This window comes from Barbus barbus, assembly GCF_936440315.1.
Source record: "Barbus barbus genome assembly, chromosome: 34".
NCBI classification, from domain to species: domain Eukaryota; kingdom Metazoa; phylum Chordata; class Actinopteri; order Cypriniformes; family Cyprinidae; genus Barbus; species Barbus barbus.
Genome location: NC_136762.1, coordinates 28,946,460 through 28,963,118, shown reverse-complemented (window position 1 = coordinate 28,963,118; position 16,659 = coordinate 28,946,460). Strand labels below are relative to the sequence as shown.

General features: G+C 41.5%; 1 protein-coding gene across 1 annotated transcript; it reads right to left on the bottom strand.

Annotated features, from left to right (window-relative positions):
- Positions 1–3,280: 3,280 nt before the first annotated feature.
- LOC306854160 (uncharacterized protein) lies at positions 3,281–14,644 on the bottom strand (the record flags this gene model as incomplete). The annotated part of the gene is made up of 7 exons (XM_079391977.1): positions 3,281–3,753; positions 6,682–6,856; positions 7,791–7,824; positions 7,989–8,247; positions 9,677–9,714; positions 12,470–12,576; positions 14,378–14,644. 7 exons carry the CDS (start codon positions 14,642–14,644, stop codon positions 3,398–3,400), a joined length of 1,236 nt encoding a protein of 411 aa, XP_079248103.1. The 3' UTR covers positions 3,281–3,397.
- Positions 14,645–16,659: the final 2,015 nt, after the last annotated feature.

Below are 16,659 nucleotides of genomic sequence, written 5' to 3'. Positions count from 1 at the left end.
AATCCATTACTTTTCTGGATTGCTCCAGGACTTATTTTATGTATTTGTATATGAAATAAAAAAAACATTCAGTGTGGAAAAATATTTTTCAAGGCACGTCAGTGTCTATAACTTTTTATCTTTTGGAGCATTATCAACTCAGGATGATGGATAGTAAAGCATAGAGTGTCTTCTTTCCAAAGATACCTAATTTGTTTGTGTAGCACACTTTGTCAGGAACTGTTACCGTTTTAATTTAGGTAGGTTATTTTCACCTGTGAGGCCCAAAATGGGGGGCGAAGGTTAACAGGTTAAGCTTCGCCTGGTCTGAATCCCGAAAGGGAGGAGGATGGAAGGACCTGCAGTACGATTGGCCGTGTTGCAGTAGTGGGGACCTTAGGGGTGTAACCTGCTCGAGGGTACAGGAATGCTTTTGCCAGTCCAAGCGCAAAGTTGAGATAGGAAGGGGCCACTGATAAGGCCTGAAGGTCACCCACTCTCTTCAGAGAAGTGATCGTTAACAAGAACGTAGTCTTGAGGGAAAGATGACGATCTGAAATCTCCTGTATGGGCTCAAAAGGTGGCTTACACAGAGACTCTAGCACCACCGCCAGGTCCCACGTGGGGACACGAGAATGCACTGGCGGCCTCATCCTTAGCGCACCGCAGAGGAAGCGTACCAGGGGGTGTTTGCCCACTGTATGAGTGGTAAGCCGATAATGCCGCCACATGCACATTCACTATGGAGTGGGATACCCCTGCAGAGAATCTAGCCTGCAGATACTCAAGAACTGTACCAACTGGGCAGTTAACAGGGTCTTGCTGGCGAACTCTGCACAATGAAGTGAAGAACTTTCACTTCAGGGCATACACTTTCCTTGTAGAGGGAGCTCTGGATTGGAGAATGGTCTCTACCACCTTAGCTGGGAGACCAGAAGCTATGAGCTGTGCCCCCTCAGGGGTCACACCTGTGTAGGTCACGTCAAATAAGTTACAGGTGTCACCTGCTGATGTTTGATTTTGGAGTTGGATTTTGGTGACTTTCTCCACTATTTGTGCCTTCCCACCAGTAACTTATTTGAAGGGGCCTCCACAGGCTTTCCGTGGACAATGCATTAATAGGTCATATTTTATTAATAAGATGATTTTATTGCATAATACCTACACTACAGTGCTCAGGAAACATTGTCCAACAGTTTCATGTACATTGGAGCTATTCAAATGGCTTAATTTGCATAAAAATGTGCTGTCCACGGAAAGCCTGTGTAGGCCCTGTCAAAAAAATTGCAGCTGTCACTTGACCACCCGTAACTTATTTGACGGGACCTACACAGGCTTTCCGTGGCCAATGGATTAAAAGGTCATATTTTATAAATAAGATGATTTTATTGTGTAATACTTACAGTACAGTGCGGAGGAAACACCGTCCAGCAGTTTCATGTACATTGGAGCTATTAAAATGGCTTAATTTGCATAAACGTGCTGTCCACGGAAAGCCTGTGTAGGCTCCGTCAAATAAGTTGCACGTGGGCACTCACTTGGCCCTCGACGACATACCGAGAGGGCTAGGTCGGGAGATGACGACATACCGAGAGGGCTAGGTCGGGAGATTCCAAAAAATATATTTCATTGCTCTCCATACAACTGTCTGTCTTACATAGACCTCTGTGTTGGAAGGATCTGTGCAGCAGCTCCTTTTACAGTGCCTTATTGGCTCAGGAAGCATCTGGAGTTTCGTGGCCTCTGTGATGAATGTCGGGGCCCTGTGACCTTCGTGACCCCTGCGTTTCTGACGTCCCACTCGCAACTTATTCAATGGAAACTTTATAGGTGGTTCGCGGTCAAGGGGGTCTTTTTCGGCCATTCGGGCAGATGCGGACATGGAACTCCAGATGCTGTCCCGGGGGGCCGTGACGTATATGTCCATTTTTCTTGGTGCACCTTTTTCTCCGCTGTCCAAGAAACACCTATGAAAACGAATAGATAAGTTGCACGCGTCAGCCGCCTCGAGCTCCCATAACCACATACACCTGTCACATTACACACACCTGTAAACACTTCACACTCCCAGCCGTTCCCCATTATCATGGACTACTTATACACCACACTCCTGCTGCTCTGTCTGGGTGAATTAAATGTATTTGTGTGTAGTGTTATGTTCATCTCGGGGGATACATGCACTGTGCTGCCGACGTGTATCCCATTCTTTTACTGCTTTGTTTTTTGCCTTGTTGACCTTTTTGTTTGTTTTGAATTAAAAGAGAGCCTACCCGCACTTGGACCCTGACTCCATCTTTTTCACGGCGCTTCCTTCGCCGTTCCCGAGGCGTTCCGTGACAGATTCTTCTGACTCAGCAGAACGACAGATGAATTGACTCACACTCACTATGACATGACATTATATATAAGTTTAATAAACACTCACCTATGATCTCACTTACACAAACTCACCATCCCAGAGAAAGTATGTGAGCAAAAAGAATATAATAATTATTATAATATAATATGAATTTAATAATTCTGTAGATCTATTTTGTTAAGAACAAGAATTATGCAAAGTGGGCAGAAATCACAGAAAAGGGCACATGAGTTTTTAAAAACCTTGCTAAAATAAATTAATCTTGTCACAATAAAATCCTTTTAAAATCCTACAGTGATAATGACTATTTTTGAAATCAAAATAAACTACATCACTGTATCCACAAATGTATGACACATACATAATACAACTTTTTAACCCGTACATTTGAATTAGATAAGAAATAAAAATGGGTTAAGAGTTCTAAGCGGCATTATTATTATAAAGTTATAAAGCAATATTATAATTATTATTATTACTATTATTATTGTAACATAATGCATATTATATTTGAAACATACAATAGCCACAACATACAAGTTAAAAGGGGCACAGCTGGATGAATCTCACAAAACCTGTCAAGGAGATTTCTGGGTCGTATTTCATGCAAAAATTAAAAGAAAAAAATTATAAATAGTATTTTGTATAATGTGATAAATTCTCATGAACATAATATCACAATGCATAAAATCATAATGGTCCAAAAGTTAGGCTTAATTTTCCAATATAATCATTTGCATCTTCACATGTTCTAATTCTAATTATTTTTGCCTTCTGCGGAAAAGAAATTAACAAACAACTTTGTATGCAGCATCCAAAATCATTTGGAGAATGAATGTGTATGACTTTTTTTCCAGTTGCTTTTAACAACTACACTTGGAAAAAGAAAAAAAAAGAAAAAAAAAACAATCCTGTAGACATATTCACTACAGACATTTTCATGACTTTTTAAAGAGTTTATTCATTCCCATGCCTTTCTGGGCTTGAAATTAAAGATTTTCAAATTCCCTAACATTTCCATGACTGTGGGAACCCTGCGAATAATATAAACATATTCCATTAAAAAGCAAACCCTCCACAGTCAAAAGCATCAAAATCTGAGTCTCCCTCAAAGTCGAAGCTGTTAATATGTGGCGACTCTATGGCTTGGCTGCAGGCGTGGTAAGAGCTGCCTCCACTCATCTCTGAGAAAGCTGTGGAGTGGGTCACTTCAGGAGCATGGATGGCCACGGTGGAGGAGGCGGGTGGACAGGAGCTGAGGTATCCCAGCGCCGAGGATGCAGCCGCTCCACCCATCAGCAGACAGATGGCTCTCATGGCCCGAGCGTCACTGCTGTTTCCATGCCGCAGACAGTCTGCAGAGTGAAGGGGCGCAGCCGCAGTGGGGCTGCGGGGAGGCCCCTGGTTTACGCTGCCTAAAGTTCACAACAGAAACAGCTGTAGATAAGTGAACATCATAAACACACTGACCTTGTAGGCTCAATCATTCTGTGCTGAGTCAATGTTTACAGAGATTGAGAGCATTACAGAGATTGCGTACAGAGAGCAGGAGCGGCACTTGAGCCCACTTTATTATTGCTATTGACAACACTCTTCCTGACACAATAAAGCTGCCACCTTTCTCCTACTCAACTTCAAACACTGACCACGCTCAGATAATGTTATTACAATATATAAAACTCCTAATCGCAAAAAGACAAGATTCAAACACTAACATGTTTTACAATCAACCGCATTATGGTGCATTGTTACCATAGAGAAAAAAATTGCAGCAAAAGAGCTCATAATCTCCTATTGCACTGCAGTTTCCCTAAACTCATAAACAACTTATATATTTGTATTATTTTATTTCAGATAGTTTATTTTGTAACAAACATCTTTATATATTGATTTTACATATAATAAATTGTTTATAATTAATACTTAGATATTCTGGTGATGTGGCTGATAACATCATCATTGTAAATAACAAAGCACACAGTATTGCACCTTTGAGCTGTTTACTGAATAAGAAAAACACATCATTTATTTAAATGAAATAGTTCAGATGCACAGTACTTTTTAAAACTTGGTTAATTTGTTAATTCGTGTTAATTTCTGCATTTACCGATACATAATTAACATATATATATTTTTTTAATGAAATATTAGGGTTGGCTGTGACTCATTTGTAGTCTTTCGGCATTCGCCATTTTAAGAGAGACCTAAATACTGCATATAGCAGAAAGAATAAGCAGAAAAACATGCTTAAACAGATTATAGCGGAGAGAGAGAGAGGGGCTTATCATGGAAGACTGACATCACAGGAGATTGTTGTACTGCAGATGCTGACCACTAGAGGCCTTAAATGAAATAACACATTGACTTATTATAACTCATTATTTTTATTATTATTATTATTATTATTATTATTATTGTTGTTGACTAAACAGTTTCTGGGGCCCGTTTCAGAAAGGAGGTTAAGTGAAAACTCTGAGTATGTTAACCCTGAAATCAGGGAAACTCTGGGTTTTCGGTTTCAAAATGGGAGGTTTGTCAAACCCGAGAAAGCAGGGTAAGTCAAGCCCGTTTCTGAAAGAGAGGTAACTTATATTCCGAGTCAGTTACCGTAGTAACTTACTCTGTGAAACTAACCTGGTCGGGAGCAAGTTTTCTTCGGTAAACCCAGAGTTTCTTTCGGTCTCCTCCCCCTTTTTATAGTGTTAGTGAAGTTTAAATACCTTATTCATTCATTCACGCTGCAAAATAGATTTTCTTACCAAGTATTTTTGTCTTATTTCAAGTACAAATATAAAAAAATCTTATATAATTGTCTATATTTAGTCTTTTTTCCTGGGGGATTTTCCTTTTAAGTGCCTTTTACATAAAACAAGTAAAATTGTCCGCCATAGGGTAAGAAAAATAATCTTAATGCAAACGGAAACAAGAATAATTTTAATTTCTTACCCTATTGGAAGATAATTTGCAAAATAAGAAAAATGCACTTTAAAACATCGGAGATGCAGAGCACATTATAAGTCCACTGTATGCAGATTCTAAGGAAAGTGTGCATCCCTTTCACACCCATTTTGAGAATTTTTTCCTGGGCACAAATCCGTCAAAGAGGGGTTTCACAGGACTGTAGGTCAGTGGTGTAAAAATTGGTTTAAATGAGGCTGATCTGATAAATGATGTTCACTTGATAACATCATTCTGTGACGTCTGGAAGTAACCCAGTAATCCAAATTTCCTTCAGGACTTCCAGTGTGGAAGCTTGGATGCACTGATGACAAGCATATCCCCACCATCGCACCTTCTGAAAATAAAACCGATTACTTTATGGAATGGAAGGATGCCAGATCGAAGGGTAGTATAAGCCATAACCACCACCACAGCTGTTAAATAAACAAATTAGTCACAATTTTTTGGTCATCTTTATTTCCTAATACAAAAGAAAAAGTTATTTTTTTTACTTTTGGATTTTAGAAATCTTCCAATACTTGACCATCTCCTCTTCATCTGTCAGTGGTGCAGGTGCAGGTTTTCCCCCCTTTTTGGGAGCCTCTGCCTTCTTGCTGTCGACAAGTCAGTAGTTAATTTTATTACTGTAATTAAGAAATGTAACAGGTTGGATTAGAGAATATTTAATTATGTGAAAAAAGCTGCAGCGCATTGAAATAGACACTGAATTATATTTAATGTCAAAAGTCATGTAGCCAACACCCATGAACCTTTCATGTTTAAAGCTTTACCTTGATTTAATTGTGTTTTTATACTTTTATATAGTTTTTTAGCTGCTGCCACATTCTTGTTTTTTTTTGTTTTTTTTTTTGTGATCATGAGATACCATTAAAATGAATTTTAGTTCAATAATTTATAGTTTTCACCTCTGATATTATAAAAGTTATTAAGTTATTGGCAGTTATTAAGAATTAAAGTTATGCATTGACGTTAGTACGCACGCTGATGTCTTTTTGGCGGGAGCTGTTGCCATGGTGAATCGTAATTTCGGCGCTCCGCTGATCATGACTTTTCATAGTCATGGTGCACGAGCTTAACTCAGAGTCAACCTACTCAGAGTTGAGTAAACTAACTCAGTTCAGCTGTTTTGTAACCGAAAACTCAGAGTTTCCTGTCTCAGAGTAAGTCAACTCTGAGTTCATGTTTAAACTCAGAGTTGGTTGAACCTCCTTATTGAAACGGGCCCCTGAAGTTATGTTTTGGACTAATGACATGAATGGGAATGTTAACGGCTAGTTCAGATTGAACAGCGATACTCCAGAGGGAATATTTGTGTGAGTGATATAACCAAATAAACCATGAGAATATGACTAAAGCAGTTACTGTACCATGCCTGAGCCCACCTCTGTGTCTGAAGGAGTTTTCTCTGGAGCGGACCAGCGGGGAGCTCAGGCCCTTGTCGCTGAGGTGCGGGGACGAGGGATCTTTGTCACTGGAAACATCTGGAAGAGGCTCTCTGTCCGTGATGCAGGGCGTGATGTTCTGCTGTCTCTTCAGGGCGAGTGGTGAAGTCACACCCTGAGCAAAAAGAGGACGCCACTGAAACGTACAAACATACTGCACACCGAATGCTCACGGCTTCCTATTCCAAAGATTAAAGAGGGCAAAGTGTTTGGTTTGGCCATCATGAGAGATTACAACACTTATCATTGATATAGGATCTGGCAAAGGCAATGCCACATGACATATTACATAACATTCATCGAGAATAATCCTGCTGTTTGGCCCTGTATAAAAGCCATTTGAACTGCATTCACGGGGAATGCATACGTTGTTGTTTTCCCCGTAAAAAAAAAAAACTATACTTAATTAACCAAGAGAGCAAATTTGTCAGAGCCAAGAATCAACAGCAGCAATAATAATAATGATAATTAAATTGGTTTGAATAATCATGTAAAGTCTAACCAAATGTCTGTTTCAAATCTGTGAAAAGAATTGCCAGAAATGAAATACTAAACATAACATACACCTTCTAAAAAAGTCACACAAAGTGTAATCAGGACCCAACAACCATGACACAACCCTTACGTTTATTTTATTAAAAAGAATAGTGATATTACGAAGTATTATTATTCATTTAATATAGATATTTTCTGTGAACATATTGTGAATTATTTATAAATTATTAATTGTAGAATTTATTGTTGAATATTTTTCAGCATCATTCCTCCAGTCTTCAGTGTCACATGATCCTTCAGAAATCATTCTAATATGCTGATTTGCTGCTCAAGAAACATTTATTATTATTATTATCAATGCTGAAAACAGTTGTGCTGCACAATATTTTTAATGTATTCTTGCTGAATAAAAGTATTAAATTATATTGCATTTATACTATACATGAAAATGCTTCTATGTGCATTCTTTATCTTTTTGTTTCCTCCCAGCATAACAATCTGATTACATGGTTCAGTTTCTGTATATTTGGTGGTAATGCAATGTAACAACTCACCTCTTTCACCTTCCTGAGTAACTTCAGCCATTGACTGTTGGAGACAAAAACTTTAATATCACATTCACTAACATTTGCTGAAATTTCTCTTGACATAGAATGAAATGAACATCCACCTGTCAGAAAAGGTAAAGTGCATATTTTGCCAGGATAATCATTCAAGAAGCTAAAGTGCCTGATTGAGTTTGATGAACTCACGTGCACTCGTCTGGACTGTCTGAGAGCAGGAGGAGGAACGTGTCTTGGGGCAGGATGAGGGCGAAGCAGCTGTCTCTGCGGCCTCCAGAGGGCAAACGGGGCAAATCCAAGATTTCTTTACCCTCCACTATGGACTCACAGTTACTCTGCAGCGCCACCACCTGGTCCGGTGGTGTATCTGCATCTCGGCACACCATCAGATTCCCTTCCACCGTCAACACCAGGTACTTTTCCTTCCATTGTTTGAACATGAAGCCACCTTAGAGAAAAACAGAAGCAAAAAAATATATAGGTTTTCCACTTTAGGCTGAAAGTATCAGGTTCATAGAGATTCTTAAAATACTGTAAGCATAAATATATATATATTTTTTTCTCCTTCTCAGTTTATGCATTTTTTGGGGAATCAAACCCATGACCTTAGTGTTGATAATCTACTGTATGAGCTATTTCATTATTTCAACTCCCCTAAAATTCGCCAATATTTGTGTACTTATGGTACGTGTACTTATTTTATATATATATATATATATATATATATAGTTTTTTTTTTTTTTTTTTTTTATATCTGAATTACAGTATTGAGGCAGTGGAGCTATAGTAAATCAATGTGAATATATGAATATATGAATATACCAATGTGTAAATATGATGAAATACTCAAAGACAGTAAGATAAACTTCTGTTCTGTAACATAACAGGGAAGATAGAGATTGAATTATATTTTACATTATATTTCAATTTGATTAAATTAAAAGTTGAGCAGAATTTTACTCTTATGTTTAATTTCTTTCTCTTGACAATATACGCCACAAAGCACTTTTGATGAATGGCTGCTAGGCTACTGTTAATTTACTCATTTCATCTGAATATGAACTTTTGTGAGATTCAGTCATTGAAAGGTGATTGAAGTTGAGGTAAGACGGGCTCCCTGAGTGGCATAGTTATACTAACTTTATTATTTTAACATTTATAACACACTTATTGTTATTGATAAAGTTAATTTTTTAATATTAGTACATTTACATTTACGATATCTTTGCATTTAATTAAAACCTTTAGGTTAAATGAGTGAAATCATTCATGTTAACTTCATAATGCAGCTATTATGACATATATTCAATTAAATATTGCCAATTAAATATGCAAATATTTAGATGAATCTCTTTTACTGGATTATGTCAGTTATTCAATTATTTAACTAAATAAGATCTTTTAATAGTTTTACATTTTGTGCTATGAGAACTAAACGAGCAACTGTTTCTGTTTGTTTACTCGAATAACACATCGTCTGATGCATTATCATAATCATCATCATCCTGCACATGCTAACCTAAGGGTAACACCTTCCCTTATCTTACCTTATTTCATAATACATTTAACCCTTAAAATGAGAAAAAAATAAAATAAAACGGAAGAATACAAATGGAATTTCCATTACACATTAATGTATGGTAATGATTTAAACAGTTTAAATCTAACACAAATTCAGCACCCCCCCCCCCCCCCCCCCCCCCATTAATTATTTCAGCAGTAAGTCATAAGGGCACAAATGAAGCCTGGAAGAGTCTTTATAGACAGTGTGCTGGTTAGGGTTAGTTATTTATTTTATTTTTTTCCAGGTTTCCTTTCAATCAAAGAAACACTGTTATTCTGTAGTACTAAAACTAAGTCGTTCTAAATTTTGTCACTGTCATCCCCATCATCATCATCAACATCATCATATGACCTAAATACGAGACATACAGAGAGGGTAGAAGCAATGTGGCCAGGTGGAGCTGTTACACTTTATGCTGTGAAGGCAACAGATAAAGAGCACAAACAGATAGCTCACTGTCAGACGATAGGATACTGCTGTTAAAGTATAATGATGGGTATGCATTTTACGATGGACATGTTGTGTACAGTAGATCAGGGGTTTTCAACCTGTGGGGCGCGCCCCCCCAGGGGGGCGCCAGCACCTGTCAAGGGGGGCGCGAGCATCAATTAATTCAGAGACATTGCCTTGAAGATTTATAAATACGAGCTTTCAATTCTTCAGCCATCCGCTAGGGGGCAATCTGACTCCCGCTGTTCGGCGACAGTGAGAATGGTGTAAAATAGGGGTGTGCGATATGACGATTTTTGATCGTGGACGATAAAAATGTCTCCACGATCTGCTTTTGAAGAAATATTGTAGTATCGTGCTACAGCACACATTCTGTCAAATACAGTTCTGGTGCCTCCGTCTCTATGTACTGTACAACACGACATACAGCAGTAGAGTTACTCTGACAGGACACTGCACTTATTCGCGATCGCAAAAGTACATTATTTGCACACAAGCCTTGCTGGTTAAATGTTTAATTCGCGCGCTGGTCTGAGGTGCCCTTTTTCTGAGCGCATACACCTGAAGCGCGCGCACTAAAAAGCCTGTCTAACAGCGCCAGATTACTCAACTAACTTATCTTTTGTGCTAATACTGTCAAAAAACACAAGGTTTACATACAGACTCAGTTGGTTATCTCTAAAATGAAAGTAAATAGTTAAGAGAGAAACGGATGCATGCCTGTATATTAGATGCGTGCAGCTCTTAAAGGGACAGGACACTAAACATGCTGTCGACTGTCATTAAAGGGATAATTCACCCTAAATTTTAATTTCTGTCATTATTTACTCACTCACGTTGTCCCAAACCTCTATTAATTTCTTGTGCTGAACCCAAAATAAGATATTTTGAAGAATGAGGGTAACCAAACAGTTGCTGGTCCACATTGAATTTGATAGCAGGAAAGAAAAATCCCATGGAAGTCACTGAGGACCAGCAACTGTTTGGTTTTCCACCTTCTTCAAAATAGCATTTATGTTCAACAGAAGAAAGAAACTCATTCAGGTTTAAAACAACTTTTGAGTAAATGATGGTATAAAAATAAAACATTATGACAGAATTGACAGACAGATGACAGAATATTTATTTTTGGGGGAACTAGTCATTTAACGTTAACAAAACAACAAAACGCAAAGAGAAAAATCACTCACTATTCTTGACTGAAAATCTTTAATACAGTTGCTTTAGCAATCAGTCTATCTAGTGTTTTATTTTTATATTTGTTCATTCAATTTCATTGAATGCTCCTGCTAAATACACCTATTGTACCTGAAAATAAAGCACTGTTCTTCATAACTGTTCTTCATACATCATTGTATCTTTGTTCTTATTTTTTAATAAGAAAGATAAAATGATGACAAAGATTTTTATCTTTGCCCACTTTGGCCTAAATATCTGCAATGTCTTTTTTCTACCTTGAAAGGTTTTGCCTTTCTAGTTTGGCTGTAATGCTCAGACAACTTGTAAAACCAAAATAGTAAAACTAACATGACAAAGAATCGTGATAAAATCGTGAATCGTGATATTTCTAAAAAAAAAAAATTGTGATATGATATTTTTCCCATATCGCCCACCCCTAGTGTAAAATGATTTACGGTTAGTCATGTCAGAAATCCAACCACAGATTGGCATGTTGTTATCTCAGAAACAAGCTCAGCCATCACACTGAATCAGGTAAACTGGTTATATGTTTATGTTTCTTAATGCTACGCACTGGAAACGCAGCAAACAATATGTGAATGATGTTCGCACACTTTGGGCTCGCGGGGGGGGGGGGGGGGGAGTGTTGGGGGGGCGCGAGTGAAATTAGACAAACTTAGGGGGGCGCATGTCCTAAAAGGTTGAAAACCCCTGCAGTAGATCACTGCAATTGAATAAATTTGATAAATGGCTGCTATAAGTGAAATAACATAGTATTTTATAAAAGCTGTGAAATTACAGTGATTTTATGTTAAATGTTAAATGTAGTATGACATTCTGGACTGAATGTCAGCAGTGCAAAACATAATGTCACGCTCGTTTAATCTCCATTCAATGTGTCGAGTTCTTCTACAAGAATACGTCTCCACTTTTGCATCAAATAAGCTATTCAAATACCTTTCAAAAGTAGTTATAAGCATAAAAAGTCTACCAAGACTAAAACCAAAAGAGCCCAATTAAAATATAAAAAATGTATAGTGTCAACCAACCGTCTGTGCAACATAAAGTTAGATTTAATGCATTAACTAACAATAAGCAATGCTCTCTTGTGGTTTTTATTAATCTTTGTTAACGTTAGTTAATACAAATACAACTGTTTATTGTTAGTCCATGGTAGCTTGGATCCATTAAATAACATTAATAGATACAACTTTTGATATTAATAACGTATTAGTAAATTTTGGAGTCAACATTAACCAAGATTATTAAATGCTCTATAAGTATTTTTCATTGTTTGTTTATGTTAACTACTGTAGTTAACTAATGTTAAAAAATGGAACCTTATTGTAAAGTGTTACCAACAATTTTAAACTGTATTGATAAGTAGCGTAATGGGTGACTAAAATATTACGGAACAAAATAAGAAACAAATACAAAAAGAAGGCAAAGGATAATAATGAGAAAGCGTGAAGCTTACCATATTTCCTGAGGAATCCTCTGTGCACCACCACCGCGCTCATTCCTGCGCCCAGCCAAGCAGAAGAGATGCAAAGAGATGCACAGCTGCGCAGCTTTACTCTCAAGCTGAGAGAGAGACACTCATGTAATCCGCGCTCATTTAGGACATTCCAGCAGCCAGCATGCTGAGCAGGGCATTATGGAATTGTAGCGACCGCATCTGAAAGGGAAGACACAGCAGCACTCATAAACATCACATGCACATATAAGCTGCCAATCATGATCAGAACCCAGAGAAAGTCCCATCGAGCTGGAGGTTGACAAATGTCATGTTAAACTCTCAATATAGAGCATATACTCTATATAGTATATAAATTCATCAGAACATTGCACGAAAGTAAACAACACACAAACAATAATGTTTACACACGCTGTGTACATGCTCACAACACAGGTGGAAATGCATTGCAAGGCTTGGGCTTGGGGCCCCTGGGCTTGACTTTATTTTTGGCCAATACCTACACTACATATGACCACAACTAGAACATCATTATGGAGCAGCCAGGACCGGCCCTAGTGTTTTGGGGGTCTAAGCAGATTTTCAAAAGGGGCACCCACTACCTGTGACTGTGAATAGCTGTTTGAGAACACGTCAACACAGTTTGATTTCTTTCTTCTCTGTGACATGCAGGAACTGATCCAACACAAAATATACCTAATTTCTTTATGTACGTAATTATTCTGGAATAATTAAACATGGACTTATTAGTATCAGAAATTGATCTGAATATACAATGAATAATACAATAGCCTCTGTTAAATTAATACTCTATGAAAAGCTTAACTCACCATGCATCATCTTGGAAGCTTCATGTTTTTAAATTCGTACTGTATGTAGTCAGTTATTTCTCTGAATAAATTATGATGTGTATATTTTTAATGTCTTGATTGAGCAAAATTTATTTCAGACTCTCTGAAATATGTTTACTAGCATTACCGTTTCCATGTAAAATGTTATGTATGTTAAATTAATAATTAATTTAACCACCGTTTAAATCATTACCAGCTTCAAAAGAAATGCTGTTAACGAAATCATTGTTGAAACATTTCCAGTAAGCCTACTGTATGAATAAAAATACTATAACAAAAATAACTACAAATAGAATGAAGGTAGGCTGTTCCCTATCAGTTGGTCACTCCGAGTCACGTCGGTGACCGACGAATTGGGATCTCGCTTAGAGAGACCAATCCACTACGAGTGTATCTAAACAAGCCAATGCACATTGGCATGCGATTATTGCATCCAGCTGCCAGCTGAGAATAAGTAGGCAGGAGGTGCAGCGCATATTCAGCTTTTCGCTTCGGTGCCGAGCGTTCATCGTTCTGCTCCTGACAAAGCTTTCGACTACGGTGTCTGCAAGTCAGCACGCTCTCCGGAGGTCTCTCTGTGCTGGTGTTCCTTTCCTGTCGAGTGGGTTGCACACATAGGATTGCACTACCCCCTGATTGTGTTGCAAGCGGCCATCTCCCCTGTGCGCTTCAGCACACTGAAAGAGTGATTTCTCTAAAACAGCATTCACGGGTGGAACGTCTTTTTAAAGACGCGTCTTTTTAAAGATGCCCTTCCATCTGTGCGTTTCTGGATTCGGTCGTTACCTGGCGCCGGGTGATGGTCACGATCGCTGCCTCTCGTGTCTGGGCATCAATCACGCTGAGGCGGCTTTCGTGGACGAGTCATGCCCCCATTGCGGGAAAATGGCCGTCGCGGAGTTGCGGACCAGACTCCATTTCCTGCAAAGGGGTGGGGTGCCTGTGCCTCTGTCTAGATCTAGGGCTCCACCTGGTGGCAGCTGGGGGAGCGCTACTTCTGACAGTAGCCAGACTGGTCTTACGGTGACGGTGAGAAATTCGCCTCCGAGGAACTAACCTCCGAGGGCTCCTCCTTCCACCGGCAATTCGTAGCCTGTGGAGCTGCCGAGGGAACAGGCTGGACACTTTCATGGGGTACCAGTTGTATCCTTTGGTGCTTCCCCCGACGATCGGATGTCGATCGCTGCATCGGAGGGTGAGTCAGACCTTTCTGGAGGTGATGACCTTCTGGGCGGCCGGCGATGCCGATTCGGATCCAGAAATGGTGGCTATGCTTGCCCGGGCCGCTGAGAGGGTCAGGCTCAAGTGAAAACCTCCACTGCATCCCGAACCCTCGAGGTTGGACGATTGGTTTCTTGGGGTGGCTCGCGCTGGTTCTCAGGGCCCCACCCCGGTACCTTTCTTCCCAGAGGTGCATGATGAGCTCACTGGATCATGGACGGCACCTTTCACTGCCCGAAACCGATCTGGTGGCTAGTCCTCCCTCACCACCCTCGACGGTGGGGCAGCGCGGGGGTATGCGGGGATCCCACCGTTGGAGCGGTCGGTTGTGATTCAGTTGTGTCCAAATGCTGCTGCCACCTGGCGTGGAAATCCATCGCTCCCCTCCCGGGCCTGTAGGTACTCGTCGGCCCTGACTGGCAGTGCCTATACGGCCTGTGGTGAAGCTGCTTCTGCCCTACACGCTATGGCGTTGTTGCAGGTTCATCAGGCCAAGGCACTGAAGGACCTGCACGAGGGTGGGCATGACCCAGAAGTTCTCAGAGAGCTTCGTACCGCTACTGACCTCGCGCTACGAGCGACGAAGGTCACTGCACGGTCTCTGGGCCGTGCGATGTCCACTATGGTGGTCCGGGAACGCCATCTCTGGCTGTGTCTGGCCGACATGAGAGAGTCTGACAAGATGCGGTTCTTGAATGCCCCTGTGTTCCAGACTGGCCTTTTCGGTGACGCAGTGGAGAACTTCACCCAGCAGTTCTCCGCTGCACAGAAGCAGACTGAGGCCATCAGGCACATCCTGCCCCGGTGTGCAGCTGCTGCCTCCACCCGGCCGCTAGCGGCAGCGCCTCAGCCTACTCGTCGCCGAGGGTGGCCCCCTGCCGCCGTCCCCGCACCCGCGCAGCAAACACAGCAGCCTCCAGCAAAGCAGCGCCGTGAAGCCGGTCGCAGGGCAGCCGCCCCGCCCGTCCAGGCCCCCGCCAAACCTGGTGGCAAGCGAAGGAGCAAGAGGCCCTGAGACAGGCGACCCGGAGATGGAGGAGGATGCTCTTCGGGAGATGGTGAACGCACCACTCCCTCCCCCGGAGGAGGGCCAGGCGGAGAATCTTTTGTTTCTTTTTTCCAGAACAGGACAGGGGTCCCACTGAAACAATTTCAGAGGCTCCTGGGGCATATGCCAGCTGCAGCGGCTGGGGCTGCTTCATATGAGACTGCTTCAACACTGGCTCCATGGCTAGAGTCCCGAGGTGGGCGTGGCAACGCGGCACTCACCGGGTCCAAGTCACACCGGCCTGCCGCCGAACCCTCACCCTGTGGTCAGACCTCTCGTTTCTGCGGGCGGGAGTGCCCCTGGAACAGGTCTCCAGGCACGCTGTAGTTTACACAGATGCCTCCACCACCGGCTGGGGCGCCACTTTCGACGGGCTTGCAGTGTCGGGGGTTTGGACGGGCTCCCAACTGCGCTGGCACATCAATTGCCTAGAGTTGCTAGCAGTACACCTGGCCTTGATCCGTCTCAGGAGGCGCTTACGAGGCAAGCACGTACTGGTCCGCACGGACAACACTGCGACCATTGCGTACATCAACCAACAAGGTGGTCTATGCTCCCGTCGAATGTCGCAACTCGCCCGCCACCTCCTCCTCTGGAGTCAGAAGCATCTGAGGTCGCTTCGTGCCATTCACATTCCGGGCTTTCTCAACTGGGCAGCCGACGAGCTGTCACGAACTGCGCTCCCTGGAGAGTGGAGACTCCATCCCCAGATGGTCCAGCTGATTTGGAGACATTTCGGACCCGCTCAGGTAGACCTGTTTGCGTCTCTGGAGACCTCTCATTGCCAGTTGTTTTACTCCCTGACCGAGGGAACACTCGGCATGGACGCACTGGCACACAGCTGGTCGCGGGGCCTTCTAAGTATGCGTTCCCCCCAGTGAGCCTTCTCGCACAGACACTGTGCAAGATCAGGGAGGACGAGGAGCAGGTCCTGCTCGTGGCACAGTACTGGCCCACTCCACTTGGTTCCCAGAACTGATGCTCCTCGTGTCAGCCCCTCCTTGGCAGATTCCTCTGAGGAAGGATCTACTGACTCAGAGACGGGGCACTTTGTGGCACCCGTGTCCAGA